A 21,594-nucleotide genomic window follows, 5' to 3' on the forward strand; every position below is an offset into this window, starting at 1 on the left:
AAACTCCCAAAATCAATCCCAACCTTCCTTTTGTGGTCATAAACCTTGTTTTATAATTTCATTGATTTCTATTCACTTTTACTAAAGTTAGAGTGCGAAAACTATTCGGTATTCGGACGACGCCAACGTGATAGCAATATACGATGAAAAATTAAAATTTTTGCGGTCGTATAAAAATTACCCTTTTTTGGTCTCTTAATTCCTAAACAATTGGGACCATAAGCCCCAAAATCAATTCCAACCTTCCTTTAGTGGTTATATACCTTGTGTTAAAATTTCATTGATTTCTATTCACTTATACTTAAGTTATTATTCGGAAACCATCCGTTTTCAGATGACTACAACAACGTGATACCAATATAAGAACAAAAAAAATATTTTTGCTGTCATGTAAAAACGGCAAAATTTCCTTAAAATTACCTATTCAGGAGTAGCAACACAACAACAGGTAGTCTGATTCATCTGAAAATGTCAGGACAGATAGATCTTGACCTAATGAATATTTTTACTCCTGTCAGAATGATGATTGTGGCCAAGTTTGGTTTAATTTGGCCCAGTAGTTTTAGAGGAGATTATTTTGTAAAAGTTAATGACGAGGGACGACAAACGCCAAGTGATGAGAAAAGCTCACTTGACCCTTTGGGCCAGGTGAGCTGAAAATTAACACTTTTCAGTTTCCTTGGAAATGATGAAAAAAAAAACAATTATTAGGTAATACAAGTGACATCTAAATTTTAATGAAGAACAAATTAAATAGTTCATTCTTTGTGAATCATTTAAAAGTTGCAGTTTTTAATCATTGATGTTAATAGAACTTGTCTGATTTATCTGTCTCTTTATCAGGTGGTTTCAATAGCCTGATTTGTCTGTCACTCAATCAGGTGATTTTAATAGCCTGAATTATCTGTCACTCAATTAGGTGATTTTAATAGCCTGATTTATCGGTCACTCAATTAGGTGATGTTGATAGCCTGAGTCACTCAATCAGGTGATGTTGATATCCTGATTTATCTGTCACTCAATTAGTGATGTTGACTATACACTGCCGAATACGGTAGCCTGATTTATCTGGTCTGACAAAGTTTCTACTCTCTTAAAATAATGCAGCAGCTTTGTGTGGAGAGTGTCATACAACTGAAACAGAAAAATAGAAAATTTTAAAATACAATATGTAAAATGAATTAGATGTGTGATCTACTGCTCAATCTAAAACATCAACCAATGTGTCTCTCCATTACTGTGTACCTTACAACAAAATTATTTTTACTAACCTGTGTACATTATTTTATTTGGCAGCATGTTGTTTTAGGTTATGGTTTTCTTTCTGAAATCGTTTAACATCTCGCCCTGTATTTTATTGATTTTGTATTTAAATTGTGTCATAGATCAAATTTATTCGTTCAGTGTATGTTCACTTGTTTGTGTTAATATGTCTAGTGATTTAGTTAAGCCATTTCAATTGCTATTTTATTGTGTTTCTTTGTATAATGTGATGTAACACTATTGTTTCAGGTAAGGGTTCCTATTAAAACGTTTAAACCAACTGCATTTGTTTGCACCTGTCCTAAGGCAGGATGTTCAGTGGTTGTTGTTTGTTGTGTTTCCTGATTCTCATTTTTATATATAGATAAGATCATTGGTTTTCCTCCTGATTCTCGTTTTTATACATAGATAAGACCATTGATTTTCCTCCTGATTCTCCTTTTTATATATAGATAAGACCATTAGTTTTCCCTTTTGAATGGTTTAATACTAGTCATTTTTGGGGCCCTTTATAGGTTATTGTTTGGTGTGAGCCAACACTCATTGTTGAAGACCGTACTTTTATCTATAATTGTTTACTTTAACAAACTGTGACTTGTAAATCGTCTCATTGGCACTCATACCACATCTTCTTATATCATACTGTATGTGAAAGATTGTTGAAAAGTGAAAACATACTAACCTCATAAATTCGTTCGTGTCTATTATCTTTTAATCCTAATAGTAGTTGATCTATGTATGTATATGGTAGCCATGATGATTGGGAAACTTGTGTTCCACAAGCCTACAACAAAAAAAGTTGATAAAATTTGACAGATTTATATTACTTTTAACTATCATTAACAGATTGAACTGGTTTGTGTGTCTCTATGACATTTTTCAAATGTGCATTATTATGACTGAAAAATAATTGACAACTAACCGCTTGTCCTGACTGCACTACTATAAAACAAGCTGCTTTCTTTAAAATAAAAAGAGCAAAACATGAATCCAAGATCCATGACTGTCACTAAAAATTTGCTGCTAAATTTTTGTTTGCCTTTGAATTGAAATAAACAGTCTAACGCAAATTGCATAAACCAATCACAATATAAATTTGAGCACTCAGATTGCTTTATAATTGGGAACAGTCAGTTAGTACTACCACATAGAATACAAATCAACACTATTGACAACTGTCAGTTAGTACTACAACACAAAATGCAAGTCTACACAATTTAAAACTGTCAGTTAGAACTACCACACAGAAAACAAGTCTACACAATTGACAACTGTCTGTGTGTTTTACCACACAGAATACAAGTCTACACAATTGACAACTGTCAGTACTACCACACAGAATACAACTGTCAGTTAGTACTACCACACAGAATACAAGTCTACACAAATGACAACTGTCAGTTAGTTCTACCACACAATTGATAACTGTCATTTAGGACTACCACACAATTGACAACAGTCAGTTAGTACTACCACACAATTGACAACAGTCAGTTAGTACTACCACACACCTGACAACAGTCAGTTAGTACTACCACACAATAGACAACTGTCAGTTAGTACTACCACACAATTGATAACAGTAAGTTAGTTTTACCACACAATTGACAACTGTCAGTTAGTACTACCACACAGAATACAAGTCTACAAAAATGACAACAGTCAGTTAGTACTAACACACCATTGACAACAGTCATTTAGCACTACCACATAGAATACAATGAGAAGGCTGAAGTTTTAAAATATTTCAGTCAACATTGAAAAAAACCAAATTGAACACGGTTTAATAATCCCTACCTTTAAACCAAACTGAGTTCTTTCTTGACCAGTTAAAGAATCAACAACAGCATCAATATATTCCATGGTCAACAGGACTCCATCTTCTAACAAGTCAAAATCTATATAAATCTTTAGTAACTCACTCATGTTTATTTTCTGAAATACATCATACTAATCATTAAAGTCATATGAAAAGAGTTAAAAATAATGTTTATCCAATTCTTGAACCCTTAATGCATGTAGATATCATAAACTTAGTCTTCTGTGCACCATTTTATCATTTTGTTTGCAAACATATCGTATAACTGTCCTTTTTTTCTCACTGTCTGTTATGATGTGAAAATATGGCTACTAATCAATTGTAGTATTTCAAAGCTGCAGTTTACCAATTGGCATCTTATATTAAACAATCAACAAAGAAGCATGGATACTGAGCACGTGTATAACATGTACAATCAGATTATAGTTTATTTCAATGACCAGATACATGCATATTGCGATCACCAGATTTTTACAAGGAGAGTCACGCTAAGGTCTTCTGCTTACAGAAAATATGTCTGCGAATTGCTTCCTTCTTCCTGGAAGCAATCAAATAAAAAAAAGTAAACTTCTTTAAAATGTGGACAAACTAAAGAATTTTCTTCAGAAAAAAGTATATGTACATAAGTTTTATAATGAAAACTATTCATTTAGTTATAAAAACATATGCATCATTTTTTTTACATGGATATGACGACATTTCTATGTATTGCTATCGTCTATTGTGTGCTATTGCATAAATAACTTTCCTTTTGGGTTTGTAACTTATCTATAAACATGATTAATATGCGGATAATAAGGAGTGCAAACTAACATTCCTTATTGTTTGTTATAAATACATCTCTTAATGAATACTGATCAAAATATTTTTGTTAAAAACATAAGTTAATAATATGAAAATGTTTTGTCTTTAGAGATATATATATATATGTATACAAGTAAACAAGAATGTGTCCCTAGTACACAGATGTGCCATCCGCACTATCATTTTCTATGTTCAGTGGACCGTGAAAATGGGGTAAAAACTATAATTTTGCATTAAAATTAGAAGGATCATATCAGAGGGAACATGTTTACTATATATAGCTACATTTGTATGTTTCAACTTGATTGGACTTCAACTTCATCAAAAACTACCTCAATCACCTCAACCAAATACTTTAACCTGAAGCAGGACAGACAGATGAACCAAAGAAAGAACAAACAAACAGAAGGACACACAGACCAGAAAACATAATGCCCATAAATGTGGCATAAAAATCAATGATGATATCTATGCACACGTAACGAAAAATTGTGTTAAAGCATGCAGAAGAATATCTCAAGAATGTTTTGCGACAATCCTGGCAAGGACAGGTAACTCTGTAATTGTTTTTGAGGGAAACCATGAATGCCTGCTCATATCCAATCTTTTAGAAAAATCCACTTTTTACAGAAGAGTGTCCACCATGCACTTGCAATGCACTATTTTTGGAATAGTAGAATAGAATGATATACAAATGGATGAAAGTTATATATACATGTTACTGTTATACCAATATAATATAGAACAACAAACCAGTGTATACTGATTTGTATCACTACACTATAATAGTTATTACGGTGAGGTTGAACTTCCTGTCATTCATTCATCATCCACGCACGAACTTGTTAAAAAAATTATATCTCTGTACATTAACATCAGTTTCAGGTATAGAGATGTGATATTGTTTTGTGACAAGTGCTTTTGACCATCCACAAGAACTTGCGGTCATCCGATGTTCAGTACTTCAGTACTTTGATTTAATTTGAGGTTTCATATGACTTTAAAGGTACCCAAATTTTTATAAACAATTTTACCTATAAAAATATGTCTATTTGTTTTGCTCACACTTTGTTGTTGAAATAATGGAGTTCTTTGCGACTGTGGGAGGTTTAGCTAGATATAAAACTAGATTCAATCCAACATTTCCTACCATGTCAGGAATATGACAGTTGTTTTTATGAGTTTTTTTATTTTGCCATTTTATACTTTCAGTTTTGAATTTTCTTTTGACTTTAGTATTTGTGTTATTTTATTCATTTAGTATTTGTGTTATTTTACACAGAACAACTGTAGTCAAAGAACTTAGAATTGGTAATATGCTCAATGTTTTGCTTTAATTTGGTCTAATAAACTATCCTGCTGTGAATTGCTCCCATGTTTAGATTCCGTATATCAAAGAACCCGAATAATTGAATTTTTGATGAAATCAAATAAAGTTCAATTTTGGACCCTTTAGACCTCAATGTGGACCAATTTGATAACCGGGCCCAAATATCAAAAACCTATATACATGATTAGATTCAGCATATATCAAAGAACCCCATATATTCAATTTTTGTTGAAATCAAACAAACTTTAATTTTGGATCCCGATTTGGACCAACTTGAAAACTGGGCCCATAATCAAAAATCTAAGTACATGTTTAGATTCCGTATATCAAAGAACCCCAAGAATTCAATTTTTGTTAAAATCAAACAAAGTTTAATTTTGGACCCTTTGGACCTTAATGAAGACCAATTTGAAAACGGGACCAAAAATTAAGAATCTACATACACAATTAGATTTGGCATATCAAAGAACTCCAATTATTCAATTTTTGATGAAATCAAACAAAGAAGTTTAATTTTGGAACCTTTGGGCCCCTAATTCCTAAACTGTTGGGACCAAAACTCCCAAAATCAATCCCAACCTTCCTTTTATGGACATAAACCTTGTGTTTAAATTTCATAGATTTCTATTTACTTATATACTAAAGTTATTGAGGGAAAAACTAAGAAAAAATGCTTATTTGGGCCCCTTTTTTGGCCCCTAATTCCTAAACTGTTGGGACCAAAACTTCCAAAATCAATACCAACATTCCTTTTGTGGTCATAAACCTTGTGTTTAAGTTTCATAGATTTCTATTTACTTAAACTAAAGTTATAGTGCGAAAACGGACAACAACGCCAACATCATACCAATTTTGTGGTCGTATAAAATATTCAAGATAATAACCAAAAACGGTAAAAATTTCCTTAAAATTACCAATTCAGGGGCAGCTCTAAATGCTCTGATGTTCAGTTATGGCGGCCATCTTGGTTGGTTGGCCAGGTCACCCTACACATTTTATAAACTAGATACCCCAATGATGATTTTGGCCAAGTTTGGTTAAATATGGCTCAATAGTTTCAGAGGAGAAGATTTTTGTAAAAGATTACAAAAAAATACGAAAAATTGGTAAAAAATTACTATAAAGGGTTTATCTCTATCTATAACAATATTCAAGATAATAACCCAAAACAGCAAAATTTCCTTAAAATTACCAATTCAGGGGCAGCAACCCAACCAGTTGTCGGATTCATCTGAAAATTTCAGGGCAGATAGATCTTGACTTGATAAACAATTTTACCCTGTGTCAGGTTTGCTCTAAATGCTTTGGTTTCAGAGTTATAAGCAAAAATCTACATTTTACCCCTATGTTCTATTTTTAGCCATGGTGGCCATCTTGGTTGGTTGGCGGGGTCACCCTACACATTTTTAAACTAGATACCCCAATGATGGTTGTGGTCAAGTTTGGTTTGATTTGGCCCAGTAGTTTCAGAGGAGAAGATTTTTGTAAAAGTTAACGACGACGGACGCCAAGTGATGAGAAAAGCTCACTTGGCCCTATGGGCCAGGTGAGCTAAAAAATTAACCTTCACAACAATCATAAAATTCCACATAACAATGTGACATCTACCTTCAAAATACACTCAACTCAACTAAAAAGAAAGAAGTTATAAAGAAACTCCTGACAAAAATCAAATAAACAGATACAATCATTGATAGACAATCTATACACATACTTATTAATTACTAAATTTGAAAAAAAATGTTAAAAGGGTTTTCATGTTAATGAACAGATACTGTTTGGCTGCTGCATGCCACATAGTCCAAAATCAATAACCAATTTTTCTTTGTAAAATCCTGTTAATTAGTGACAATCAAATTTTTCAAAGACTTAAAATTTTTTAAAAACTTAAAACATAAGCATTAATTATTTTCGAAATTGCATTTCATTTGTTCTCAAGCCATCATTTGTCCAAGGTATTTGTAAAAAGATATCAAAGATTTTTCTAGTTATTCCCCTTTGACAAACAAATTAAATGCCAACGGAGAGGACAATAGCATTTGTGTGTCCTTTAAGAAGGCTAGAAATAGTAAACCTAATTTTAAAATGTAAGATATTACATTTCATTTATTGGCGCTAAATTATGTCTGCAAACCATTAGTTTTCTTTCTTGTTTGAATTGTTTTTCATTTGTCTTTAGTGACCTGTAGTTGTAAATTTCCATGTAATTTGGTCTCTTGTGGAGAGTTTTCTCATTGGCAATCATACCAAATCTTCTTATCTTTTATATGTACATCAAAATGATTTATGAATTGTACTGTCACACATGAATTTATGGATGATTGAAAAGTAGTCTTTACTTGCCCTAAACCGTACTGGATTTCACATGCTTCAATATGTGAAAAATGTTTTATATAGCAATTACTTTCAAACCAATTCAATGATTTGATGATGTCAGATATTTTGATGCCAATTTTGAATGCTTTTCTTTAATAGTTATATATTGCAAACAATATATTTAATTCAGATGCATCATCATCTGCCATTTTTAATGTTTTGTATGCCCATAAGTGCTCTTTTACTGTTTTGTATGCCTATAAATGCACTTTTACTGTTTTGTATGCCCATAAATGCACTTTTGTATGCCCATAAGTGCACTCACTGTTTTGTATGCCAATAAAAGCACTTTTACTGTTTTGTATGCCCATAAATGCACTTTTACTGTTTTATATGCCCAATAATACACTTTTAATGTTTTGTATGCCCATATGTGCACTCACTATTTTTAGTATGCCCATAAGTGCACTCACTATTTTAAGTATGCCCATAAGTGCACTTTTACTGTTTGGTATGCCCATTAGTGCTTTTTTACTGTTTGATATGCCCATAAGTGCACTTTTACTGTTTGGTATGCTCATAAGTGTACTTTTACTGTTTTTTATGCTCATAAGTGAACTTTTACTGTTTGGTATGCTCATAAGTGCACTTTTACTGTTTTGTATGCCCATAAATGCACTTTTACTGTTTTTTTGTATGCCCATAAGTGCACTTTTACTGTTTAATATGCCCATTAGTGCTTTTTTACTGTTTGGTATGCCCATAAGGGCACTTATACTGTTTGGTATGCTCATAAGTGCACTTTTCCTGTTTTTTATGCTCATAAGTGAACTTTTACTGTTTGGTATGCTCATAAGTGCACTTTTACTGTTTTGTATGCCCATAAATTTACTTTTACTGTTTTTATATGCCCATAAATGCACTTTTAATGTTTTGTTTGCCCATATGTGCACTCACTGTTTTGTATGCCCATAAGTGCACTCACTACTTTTAGTATGCCCATAAGTGCACTTTTACTCTTTGGTATATGCCCATTAGTGCTTTTTTACTGTTTGGTTTGCCCATAAGTGAACTTTTACTGTTTGGTTTGCCCATAAGTGAACTTTTACTGTTTGGTATGCCCATTAGTGCTTTTTTACTGTTTGGTATGCTCATAAATGCACTTTTACTTATTTTTATGCTCATAAGTGAACTTTTACTGTTTGGTATGCTCATAAGTGCACTTTTACTGTTTTTATATGCCCATAAATGCACTTTTAATGTTTTGTTTGCCCATATGTGCACTCACTATTTTGTATGCCCATAAGTGCACTCACTATTTTTAGTATGCCCATAAGTGCACTTTTACTGTTTGGTATGTCCATTTGTGCTTTTTTACTGTTTGGTATGCCCATAAGTGCACTTTTACTGTTTGGTATGCCCATTAGTGCTTTTCTACTGTTTGGTTTGCCCCATGGGGGGTCAACTTCCTATTATTGGGTATACAGGGATGTGCCAAAAATATGGGTCATAATTTTGCGAGATTTTATATAAAAATGACCCTCCTTTTTAATGACATCCTATATTAAAATGCATTTACATTTGATAACTATATATTGATTCAGGGTATGATCTACATATCATATATAAATATGCTATTGAGAATCATACATTATTAATGGTCAATTATAATATATTAAATTAAATCAATTCATTTGAAAGTTCACTTTTCAAACAAAGTGCTTTCAAATAAGTTCCCAAATGAACCCCGGTGAGTTAGTGCTTATATAAGCATGGGTCATATTTTAACATGATATTGTATATAAATATAGGTCATTCTTTCTTAAATATTTATATAACTATAGGTACTGAATTTCAGTGAATGTTATATTAAAATGGGTACGTTTTTTGAGGCAAAAATGGCACAACCCTACCAAGAAAATATCGAAGTTACCCCCCCCGTGGTTTGCCCATAAGTGAACTTTTACTGTTGGGTATGCCCATTAGTGCTTTTCTACTGTTTGGTTTGCCCATGTGTGAACTTTTACTGTTTGGTATGCTAATTAGTGCTTTTTTACTGTTTGGTATGCTCATAAGTGCACTTTTACTATTTGGTATGCTCATAAGTGCACTTTTACTGTTTGGTATGCCCATTAGTGCACTTTTACTGTTTGGTATGCCCATTAGTGCACTTTGGTATGCCAATTAGTGCACTTTTACTGTTTGGTATGCCCATTAGTGCACTTTGGTATGCCAATTAGCGCACTTTTGCTGTTTGGTATGCCCATTAGTGCACTTTTACTGTTTGGTATGCCCATAAGTGCACTTTTTCTGCACTGAACATTTTACTGGTAACTGTAAAAGAAAGGACTTTCTACCTTGAATGAGTTGACAAGCCATGTTGGTAGTGGAAACCCATGTGACAAAAGTTTAACAGCCACACATCTGTGATACTGTGATGTTTTCTCTTCATACATCTCCAGGTAGTTTTGTAATAAACTCCAGCCCATATCTGCTGCACTGTAAAGAAGTCAAATTGAAACACATTTAAAGCTCCAGTGTGGATCTGATTAAAGTGAAACCTCCCTTTGCTGTTATTTTCTGATACGTTGTAAGACACATAAATAAAGGTAAGCAAAAAAGGAGTACTATTTAAACTGACTGACATGGTGTAAGCTATGTTTGATGGGGGATGCATGGATTTTGGGATTAAAGGACATAGCATTTGCGCAAATAAATACTAATTTGCACAACTTTAACCTAAATTTCTACCTGTAAATTTAATATGCTGGTAAATAGGACTAAAAAATTCCTCAAGTTAACAGGTTCAGTTTACAGATAAACACGCAGCTAATTTTATAAGAAAATTATAGGAAAATCATTATATTTTACAATCATGCTTGTCGTAGTAAGTTCCTCATGGTCACGCAGGGATGATTCCACTATATAGTTTAGGGCCGCTTAGCGGCCCTTAAATCCGTCAGCGGCCCCCAAAAAATGTACATGAAAATGATTTCCCAATTAAGGAAAATAAAATAAAAATTGATATTTCCGGAAAAGTTTCTGTTACCGATTAATTTTTCATAGTTTGTTGTCAAAACGTTTTAAAATCCGGATAAGAATACTGTTTAAAATTTTATGCTTACAAAATTCCGAATTAGAATAAAAATTCCCAATTTGATTTAAACTTTATCCATCAATGTTATATCTAAATTTGAATTTGCTCTCTGCCGAGGTCTGCCTTGACACCCATTTTTATCAACCTGCTGGGCGATCTGCTTTTACAAGATCGAATACTCCCATAACATATTAATCTGACAATTGTATTCGGCTGCTAAAATTGTTTGCCACATGTTGACATAATTAAATCGTTGTTAATAAAATGCGATCGTAAACAGCATTCTTATCCGGATTTTTAAACGTTTTGACAACAAAAAATGAAAAATTAATCGGTGACAGAAACTTTTCCGGAAATATCAATATTTATTTTATTTTCCTTAATTGGGAAATCATTTTCATGTACATTTTTTGGGGGCTGCTGACTGATTTAAGGGCCCCTAAGCGGCCCTAAACTATATAGTGGAATCATCCCTGTTGTAGTTGATTTATTTGTTTTGAATAGACAGCTAACTTTGTAATTTATTTTCTATAGAGGTTTTGTGTCCGTTTTCAAAACTAAAACTTTTTTTTGACTAGAAATTTTGTTTTAATAAGAATCAGTCAGTTTCATTTCACACCTGGAATATGGCACATCAGTTCTATGTTATGGACCTGCAAGATGTTTGTCAACCTTAAGTTAATCCCACTCAGTGTGTGAACAACAACAACTAGAGGCTCTTAAGAGCCTGTGTCGCTCACCTTGGTCTATGTGCATATTAAACAAAAGACACAGATGGATTAATGACAAAATTGTGTTTTGGTGATGTGTTTGTAGATCTTACTTTACTGAACATTCTTGCTACTTACTTACAATTATCTTTATCTATAATGAATTTGGCCCATTAGTTACAGAGGAAAATATTTTGTAACAAGAGGCTGTCACAACGACAGCAAACCGGATTTATTAACATTAATTTGTGTCCTGGCAATATCACAAGAACCATTACTGATGAATGGTGAAAGTGAAAATCGTCAATATCAAATTTGACCTCCATTTTGTCATCAGTATCAACATATTAAAATTTGAAAAGCTTAGATTGAATGGTTCATGAGTAAATGCAACAACCTGAATGGAAACGCCATTTTACGATCTTTCAAGAACCATAACTCCTGAACGGTAAAAGTCAAAATCGTCATTATTGAACTTGACCTCTATTTTGTCATCAGTAACAACATATTAAAATTTCAAAAGCTTTGGTTGAATGGTTCATGAGAAAATGCACGGACACGACGGGAAAAACCATTTTTCAATCTTTCAAGAACCATAACTCCTGAACGGTAAAAGTCAAAATCGTCATTATTGAACTTGACCTCCATTTTGTCATCAGTAACAGCATATTAAAATTTCGGAAGCTTTGGAAGAACAGTTCATGCATAAATGCACGGACACGACTGGAAACTCCATTTTTCAATCTTTCAAGAACCATAACTCCTGAACGATAAAAGTCAAATTCGTCATTATCGAACTTGACCTCCATTCTTTCATTAGTAACAACATATTAAAATTTGGGAAGCTTTGGTAGAACAGTTCATGCGTAAATGCACAGACAACTGCATTTTTCAATCTTTCAAGAACCATAACTCCTGAACGGTAAAAGTCAAAATCGCCATTATTGAACTTGACCTTCGTATAGTTGTCAGGAATAACATATTAAAATTTTAAAAGCTTTGGTTGAACGGTTCATGAGTTAATGCACGGACAACATTTGATTGCCGCCCGCCCGCCCGACCGCCCGCCCGCCCGACCGCCCGGCCGCCCGGCCGCCCGACCGCCCGGCCGCCCGACCGCCCGCCGTACATCCCCAAATCAATAACCGACATTTTTGTCACAAAAATCCGGTTAAAAATTAAAAAAAAATTTACAAAATTTATGAAAATTGTTAAAAATTGACTATTAAGGGCAATAACTTCTTAAGGGGTCAACTGACCATTTTGGTCATGTTGCCTTATTTGTAGATCTTACTTTGCTGAACATTATTGCTGTGTACAGTTTATCTTTATCTATAATAATTTCAAGATAATAACCAAAAAGGCAAAATTTCCTTAAAAATTACCAATTCAGGGGTAGCAACCCAACAACCGGTTGTCTGATTCATCTGAAATTTATGGGCAGATAGCTCTGGACTTGATAAACAATTTAACCCTACGTCAGATTTGGTCTAAATGCTTGTGTTTCAGAGTTACATGTATAAGCAAAAATCTACATTTTACCCATATGTTTGATTTTTAGCCATTGCGGCCATCTTGGTTGGTTGGCTGGGTCACCACACACATTTTTTAAATTCGATATTCCAATGATGATTGTGGCCAAGTTTTGGTTAAATTTGGCCCAGTAGTTTCAGACATTGTCAGAGGAGAATTTTGTAAAGGATTACAAATAAACAGCTGCGCCATGAGCGCATGATATGCCCTACGTCTTGTGTGGAAGTTTTATGCAATAATCATAAATAGTTTCTGAGAAAGTTTTAAGCAATTACCATTTATTGCTTTTGAGACATGGCGGGACATGTGAAACCCCCCCTACCCTGGTTTTTTTTTACAAATATCACTAAAATAAAATTTTGAATCAAACCAAAAACTATACAAATCTTTAGATTAATATAACAAAGAAGTGTGTACAGTTTCAAGCAATAATCATAAATTGTTTTTGAGATCGTCGGGCGACATGTAAAAAAAACCCTCCCCTTTTTTACAAAATACTCAATAACTCAAAAATGAAATTTTGAGTCATCACCAAAAAGTATACAGATCTTTAGATTAATATAACAAAGAAGTGTGTAAAGTTTTAAGCAATAATCATAAATCATTTTTGAGATACGGCACGACATGTAAAAAACCCCTCCCCCTTTTTTTACAAAATACTCAATACATTGTAACTCAAAAATGAAATTTTGAATCATCACCAAAAAGTATACAGATCTTAAGATTAATATAACAAAGAAGTGTGTAAAGTTTTAAGCAATAATCATAAATCGTTTTTGAGATACGGCGCGACATGTAAAAAACCCTCCCCCTTTTTTTACAAAATACTCAATAACTCAAGAATGAAATTTTGAATCATCACCAAAAAGAATACAGATATTAAGATTAATATAACTAAGAAGTGTGTAAAGTTTTAAGCAATATCAAGAATCGTTTTTGAGATACGGTGCGACATGTGAAAAAAAACAACACCCCCCTGTTTAAGTTACAAAGTGCCGTAACTCAAAAAGTTTAAATCTTATTTTCACCAAAAAGTATACAGATCATTTGACCATCATAAAAAACAACTATATTAAGTTTCATGAAATTTAGGTTCAAGTTAGGGTGCAACATGTTTACGCCGGACAGACAGACGGACGGACACCGGACATTTGTATACCATAATACGTCCCGTCAAAATTTTGAAGAGCATATAAAATTACTAAAAATTGGTAAAAAATGACTATAAAGGGCAATAACTCCTTAACAGGTCAACTGACCATTTTGGTCACGTTGACTTATTTGTAGATCTAACTTTGCTGAACATTATTGCTGTTTACAGTTCATTTCTATCTATAATAATATTCAAGACCAGATGCTCCGCAGGGCACAGCTATATACGACTGCAGAGGTCGAACCCTGAACATTCGGGGCAAGTATGGACACAACAATTAAGCTTGATATAGCTCTGAATATGGATTGTGATTAAATAGTTGACACAACATAGGTTTCTGACATAGAATGAATGTGGTCTAAGAACTTAAAATTAAAAACTTAAAAATTTTAAATTGGACATTTACCTATTATGGTCCAAAATCCAAAATCTAAATACATGGTTAGATTCAGCATATCATAGAACCCCAAGAATTCAATTTTAGATGAAAACAAATAATGTTTAATTTAAGACCGTTTAGACCTCAATGTGGACCAATTTGATAACCGGGCCCAAATATTAACCAGATGCTCTGCAGGGCGTAGCTTTATACGACCGCAGAGGTTGAACCCTGAACGGTTGGGGCAAGTATGGACACAACATTCAAGCTGGATTCAGCTCTAAATTTGGATTGTGATTAAATAGTTGACACAGCATAGGTTTCTGACACAGAATGAATGTGTTCTAATGAACTTAAAATTTTTGTTTTCTCTTAGAGCAATTCACTATGCTGTTGAATATTAATCCTCTCAAAACAAGAATGTGTCCTCAGTACACGAATGCCCCACTCGCACTATCATTTTCCATGTTCAGTGGACCGTGAAATTGGGGTAAAAACTCTAATTTGGCATTAAAATTAGAAAGATCATATCATAGGGGACATGTGTACTAAGTTTGAAGTCGATTGGACTTAAACTTCATCAAAAACTACCTTGACCAAAAACTTTAACCTGAAGCGGGACAGACGGACGGACGCACAGACCAGAAAACATAATGCCCCTCTACTATCGTAGGTGGGGCATAAAAATGTTTGAAGAAATTTTCTTTTTTATTTATGAAATTTCAAATGAGAAAAATTGAACCCAATTTTTTTAATCACATCCCCCTTTCCCTTATTCCAAAACTAATTTCAATTAAAATTTCTAATGGAGTTTGCAACAATAACTACTCATTTAAATACATCATAAAATATTAAGATGTAAAAAAAACTGCTTGTTATCACTGAATGTTATTTATTATAATTTATCAGTTGGTAGTAAAAAGTGAATATACATTGTATATTGTATATAACAAAGATTTAAGTTGATTCTGGACAAAGAAAGATAACTCCAATTAAAAAAAAATCTTGCTATTGCACAATATTTTGCAATTAGATATTTCTTGCTTACTATTCTGGACAAAGAAAGATAACTCTAATTAAAAAAAATTTGCTATTTCACAATATTGTGCAATTAGATATTTCTTGCCATTGCGCAATACTGTGCAATTGAAAAGACTTGCTATTGCACAACACTTAATATAATAATTTTAGATCCTGATTTGGACCAATTTGAAAACTGGGCCCATAATAAAAAATCTAAGTACATTTTTGGATTCAGCATATCAAAGAACCCCAAGATTTCAATTTTTGTTGAAATCAGACTAAGTTTAATTTTGGACCCTTTGGACTTTAGTGTAGACCAATTTGAAAACAGGACCAAAAATGAAGAATCTACATACACAGTTAGATTTGGTATATCAAAGAACCCCATTTATTCAATTTTTGATGAAATCAAACAAAGTTTAATTTTGGACCCAGTGTTCTCCCCAGGCCGTTTTAGCGTCGCGGTACCGCGACGCTATATTTTTTCACCGTGATGCTATAATAATTCCCGCGACGCTATAATTATTCCCGCGACGCTATAATTATTTTGAAGATGCTATTTTACTTGTCCTCAATTTTGAACTTTCATCTATTATCGATTATGATTATGATCATAAAAATTATATCACCTTTAATTGTAATCCCTTTAAGTCGGACACTAAAGGCAATTAAGAGATTAAATAGCTAGGTGTTAATTGCCCTCAGGGTGATAACTGTTTGGATGCGAATATCCCAAGCTGACACTTGTGATATGACTAAGGGAGCTACCATTTGATTTTTATGGGGGGGGCTAGGATGAAATTTGAAAAAAATAGGCAGGACAGGAGTTTTGAGTAAAAAAAAAAAGGCAGGATGAGACACTTGCAAAAAAAAAAGTCAGGACGACAATTTAGGTAAAAAAAGTCAGGATAAACTAAAAAAAAAAGGCAGGACCGAACAGAGTGAAAAATAAAAAGGCAGGACAGAGATTACAGCTAAAAAAAAATGCAGGACAAAATTTTTCATCCTAGCCCCCCCATAAAAATCAAATGGTAGCTCCCTAATACCACGTGTCTGCAATCACCAATTTCGACATGGAACAATGCAATCACAAAACAATTCGAAATCTATGTTTTGTATTACGAAATTTCAAAGATTGAAACAATTTCTTTTTTTTTTAAAAGATCGTTTATTTGTGCAACTCTCCAAAAATTACTTTTTTTCTCTTCCTGAAATACGAGAGCAAGGATTTTGGTTTAGAGCTAAAATAAGTTTAATACTTCTTTAAAAGGTTATCATAATTGGCTTAAGTTTATGTTTAATCCATTAAATGCATTAAAAGCGTCTTATTCATTCACAATCTCTTGTCAAACAATGTTTATTCTCGGACTCATTTTCGTAAATTTTTCTACGGCCGCCATTGCACATTTTTGTGTAAATTACGGATAGGAACCGGACCAGATATGACAAAAATCTGCATTTTTTGACGATAATGACAACAGATGGACAGTAGACAGAAAAAATATACCAAGAGAGAAAACTACGCATTAACAGACTATTTGTTAGATAACTTTGTTAAAAATACATATTATTTTAATGTAAAGATAAGAAACAACTGGGACTAATTCATTGAGTGCCATGAAACAATGAATTTCATAAACATGAAAAAAAAAGTTTTTAAATTGATTTTTTTTGCTACTTTTGCTACTTTATCTTTACTTAATATAATATAAAAAATAGTTAATTTTGTGTACTAGATATTTAGTTTTGTATATACAGGTTGCACTATAATGAACCATTCATTCATTTGACTTATTGTTGGGTAACTGAAACCACATATTTATTTTTGTTTGGCACAAAAGGAAAAAAAAAATTCTGTAACTATAAATGAATAAAGAAAACATAAACTGAAACAACTGTTTTTGTGGTTATTGTTTAATTGTATTCTCAGTTATCAATTGAACAATATAAACTAAAACATATAAAGGAAATAGAGCATCAACGAGACGCGACAAATGACATTAAAAAAAATACAGTTATTTTTTTTACGCAAAATGTGATGCTATCCAAAATTTCTGGGGAGAACACTGGGACCTCGATTTGGACCAACTTGAAAACTGGGCCAATAATCAAGAATCTAAGTACATTTTTAGATTCAGCATATCAAAGAACCTAACTGATTCATTTTTTGTCAAAATCAAACTAAGTTTAATTTTGGACCCTTTGGACCTTAATGTAGACCAATTTGAAAACGGGACCAAAAGTTAAGAATCTACATACACAGTCATGACAGTTAGATTCGGCATATCAAAGAACCCCAATTATTCAATTTTGATGAAATCAAACAAAGTTTAATTTTGGACCCTTTGGGCCCCTTAATCTGTTGGGACCAAAACTCCCAAAATCAATACCAACCTTCCTTTTATGGTCATAAACCTTGTGTTTAAATTTCATAGATTTCTATTTACTTATACTAACGTTATGGTGCGAAAACCAAGAAAAATGCTTATTTGGGTCCCTTTTTGGCCCCTAATTCCTAAACTGTTGGGACCTAAACTCCCAAAATCAATACCAACCTTCCTTTTGTAGTCATTAACATTGTGTTTAAATTTCATTGATTTCTATTTACTTAAACTAAAGTTATTGTGCGAAAACCAAGAATAATGCTTATTTGGGCCCTTTTTTGGCCCCTAATTCCTAAACTGTTGAAACCTAAACTCCCAAAATCAATCCCAACCGTTCTTTTGTGGTCATAAACCTTGTGTCAAAATTTCATAGATTTCTATTAACTTAAACTAAAGTTATAGTGCGAAAACCAAGAAAATGCTTATTTGGGCCCTTTTTGGCCCCTAATTCCTAAAATGTTGGGACCAAAACTCCCAAAATCGATACCAACCTTCCTTTTGTGGTCATAAACCTTGTGTTAAAATTTCATAGATTTCCATTCACTTTTACTTAAGTTAGAGTGCGAAAACTAAAAGTATTCGGACGCCGGACGACGACGACGACGACAACGCCGACGTGATAGCAATATACGACGAAAAATTTTTCAAATTTTGCGGTCGTATAAAAATCTAAATACATGGTTAGATTCAGCATATTGAAGAACCCCATATATTCAATTTTTGTTGAAATCAAACAAAGTTTAATTTTGGACCCCGATTTGGACCAACTTGAAAACTGGGTCCATAATCAACAATCTAAGTACATGTTTAGATTCAGCATATCAAACCCCAAGAATTTAATTTTTGTTAAAATCAAACTAAGTTTAATTTTGGACCCTTAGGACCTTAATGTAGACCAATTTAAAAACAGGACCAAAAATTAAGAATCTAAATACACGGTTAGATTTGGCATATCAAAGAACCCCAATAATTCATTTTTTGGTGAAATTACCGTCTTTTGGTATGTATAACGCGCACATTTATACCCTGGGTCATGTTTCTTGTAAGAGGGGTGCGTGTTATACATGACTACAAACATTTTCTTTTCAGGTCCAAACTCTGACCAAGAAATTTCAAAGTGAAGTGAAGAGTACGGAATATTTTTGCAAAAACATTGATTGTTTTTTTTTATCTTTTACATGTTATAATTGTAATATGTATCCTATTGATTTGTCATGTTTTATTGAAATAAAACACATTTTATATCTTTGTTGTTACATTTATCGTGTAAATTTGTCCATCTGTTTTGCAATCTGGAAATTTGCCATGTCTTTATAAAGACACAATAAAGCTTTTGTTGTCGGTTACATTAGCCTCTGTGTTCCTTGTTGTCATAACTTACTGTTTTTGTATGTGTTCATCATAAAGAGTTGAAGAAAAGTGTATGAAAATTGAATAAACCACGCTCGTTTTGAAAAAAATAAACCACCATTTTTTCTAATGTATCAGGTGATCGCAAGTCATGTGGGTCAGTCATGTGACTTAATACAAAGTATTGTAAAGTGATGATTTACTCTATGAGAAGTTTATTTTTATAAATAGGTTTTTACTTTGTAACTTTTAAACTTTTAAACTTTTAAACAACTGTTTAAAAACTGTTCAAGAAATAATGATTGAAAATATGATAATCCAAAATTGTCACCTGAACGAATTTAATAAGAACAAGGTCAACCTGTTACTGATTTGTTTGACATCGATTAGACCTGTTGATTGAGGTGTGATAATCCTGATTAACAGCTAGAATCATCAAACAAAAAATGAAAACAATGAGATTTTATCAATTTATTACAGCACTAATGACATTAATTATAGTTATTAGACCGATTCATAATTATCTTATTGTTTGAATCAGAATATTAATTTGGATATTTAATCTTGTCCTTGATACTCAAACAATTTATTAAATTTGGTTTAAAAAAACAAACTTTAATGAATATTTATCTCAATCTAATAAAATTCTTATTCATTTGTTTGAATATTTGCAATTTCAAATTAATAACGTATTCCGTTTAAAAAACTTCCTGTTTGCTGATTTTGGAGCTGTAACTTTTCCGAAAATGTCTAGGAGTATTATATGACAAATAAACTTTTTTTTCTCTCGTTTCTTGGACCACGAAGGGGGTGCGCACTATACACAAATGCGCACAATACATACCAAAAGACGGTTAACAAAGTTTAATTTTGGACCCTTTTGGCCCCTAATTCCTAAACTGTTGGGACCAAAACTCCCAAAATCAATCCCAACCTTCCTTTTGTGGTCATTAACCTTGTGTTAAAATTTAATAGATTTCTATTAACTTATACTAAAGTTATTGTGCAAAAAACAAGAAAAATGCTTATTTGGGACCTTTTTTTGGCCCCTAATTCCTAAACTTTTCAGACCATAGCTCCCAAAATCAATCCCAACCTTCCTTTTGTGGTCCTAGACCTTATGTTAAAATTTCATAGATTTCTGTTTACTTAATCTGAAGTTATTGTGCGAAAACCAAGAAAAATGCTTATTTGGGCCCTTTTTGGCCCCTAATTTCTAAACTGTTGGGACCAAAACACCCAAAATCAATCCCAACCTTCATTTATGGTCATAAACCTTGTGTTTACATTTCATTGATTTCTATTTACTTTTACTTAAGTAAGAGTGAGAAAACCAAATGTCTTCGGACGACGATGCCAACGTGATACCAATATACAACCAAAAAATTTTCAATTTTTGCGGTTGTATAAAAACTTCGCCGATTGCAGCCTGATAGGACTGCAAAGGTCAAACCATAAACAATTCGGGCAAGTATGGACACAAAATTCAAGCTTGATATTGTCTGAATGTGGATTGTGATCAAATTTTTGGCATAATATAGGTTTCTGACACCAAATAAATGTGGTCAAAGATCTTAAAATTCTGAAATGGGACATTTAATTTACCTAGTATGGTCTGATATTCAAAATCTTAGAACAAAGTTAAATTTTTAATTCTTCAATCCTTAAAATTGACTGAATTGGAAATTAGGCTCAAAATTAAAAAATCTAAGGCCAAACCAAATCAATACCTCTTTTGTTGGATTACAAAGGTGTTAATTGTAAAAGGTCAACCCAAAAAGAGTACTTTTTATTAAAAACTAGTGTTCAGTACAGAGCCAGGAGTGTCTGTCTCTAAATTAATGAATCAACAAGAATGTTTCCATAGTACACTTGCACTATCATTTTCTTTGTGGAAAGGGGGGGGGGGGAATATGAACCCTTAAAAAAATTGTATTTCCCCTCCCACCAACTTTAGGAATCCCACTTGAAACATTAACCATCAAACTTAATCCCAGTCTTTCCTTTGTAGTATGGAACCATTGTAAGGGAGGTAACTCTAATGCAAAACTAGAGGCTCTCAAGAGCCTGTATTGCTCACCTGACTCTACTTGGGTTTTTGAAATCATATAAAACTAGATGTGTCAAAGTGACACGAATGGCCCCTTCTCCAAAGGTTAAAAAATCTGCAATTTCAATAACACATGTGGACACAAACATGACGGTAGTCTCACATATAAAACAAGAGGCTCTCAAGAGCCTGAATCGCTCACCTTAAATTTTTTGCTAAAATCTTCCATCAATGATTATTTTGGGTTTTCAATTTACATAAATGGTTCTTCGATTCTGTCATATCTTCTTCAAAAGCAAAAACAAGAGTGGACACACTGAAATGTCTCGTTTGTCTCGTGTTCATAATATAATTTATGATGAAAGTATAAAAAAACATTGTAT

The 21,594-nt window shown here is 32.8% G+C and overlaps 1 protein-coding gene across 1 annotated transcript in view; it reads right to left on the reverse strand.

The window, feature by feature from the left end:
- Positions 1–715: 715 nt before the first annotated feature.
- LOC143083792 (nuclear pore complex protein Nup160-like) overlaps positions 716–21,594 on the reverse strand; it is a 157,113-nt gene continuing 136,234 nt past the window's right edge. The window contains exons 32-35 of the mRNA XM_076260147.1: positions 9,890–10,031; positions 3,061–3,198; positions 1,946–2,047; positions 716–1,134 (exon numbers count right to left, since the gene is read on the reverse strand). Coding sequence (XP_076116262.1) covers positions 1,036–1,134; positions 1,946–2,047; positions 3,061–3,198; positions 9,890–10,031 — 481 coding nt within the window. The 3' untranslated portion in view covers positions 716–1,035. The remainder of the gene's footprint in view (positions 1,135–1,945; positions 2,048–3,060; positions 3,199–9,889; positions 10,032–21,594) is intronic.

The sequence above is a fragment of the Mytilus galloprovincialis genome, chromosome 7 (genome assembly GCF_965363235.1).
Source record: "Mytilus galloprovincialis chromosome 7, xbMytGall1.hap1.1, whole genome shotgun sequence".
NCBI classification, from domain to species: domain Eukaryota; kingdom Metazoa; phylum Mollusca; class Bivalvia; order Mytilida; family Mytilidae; genus Mytilus; species Mytilus galloprovincialis.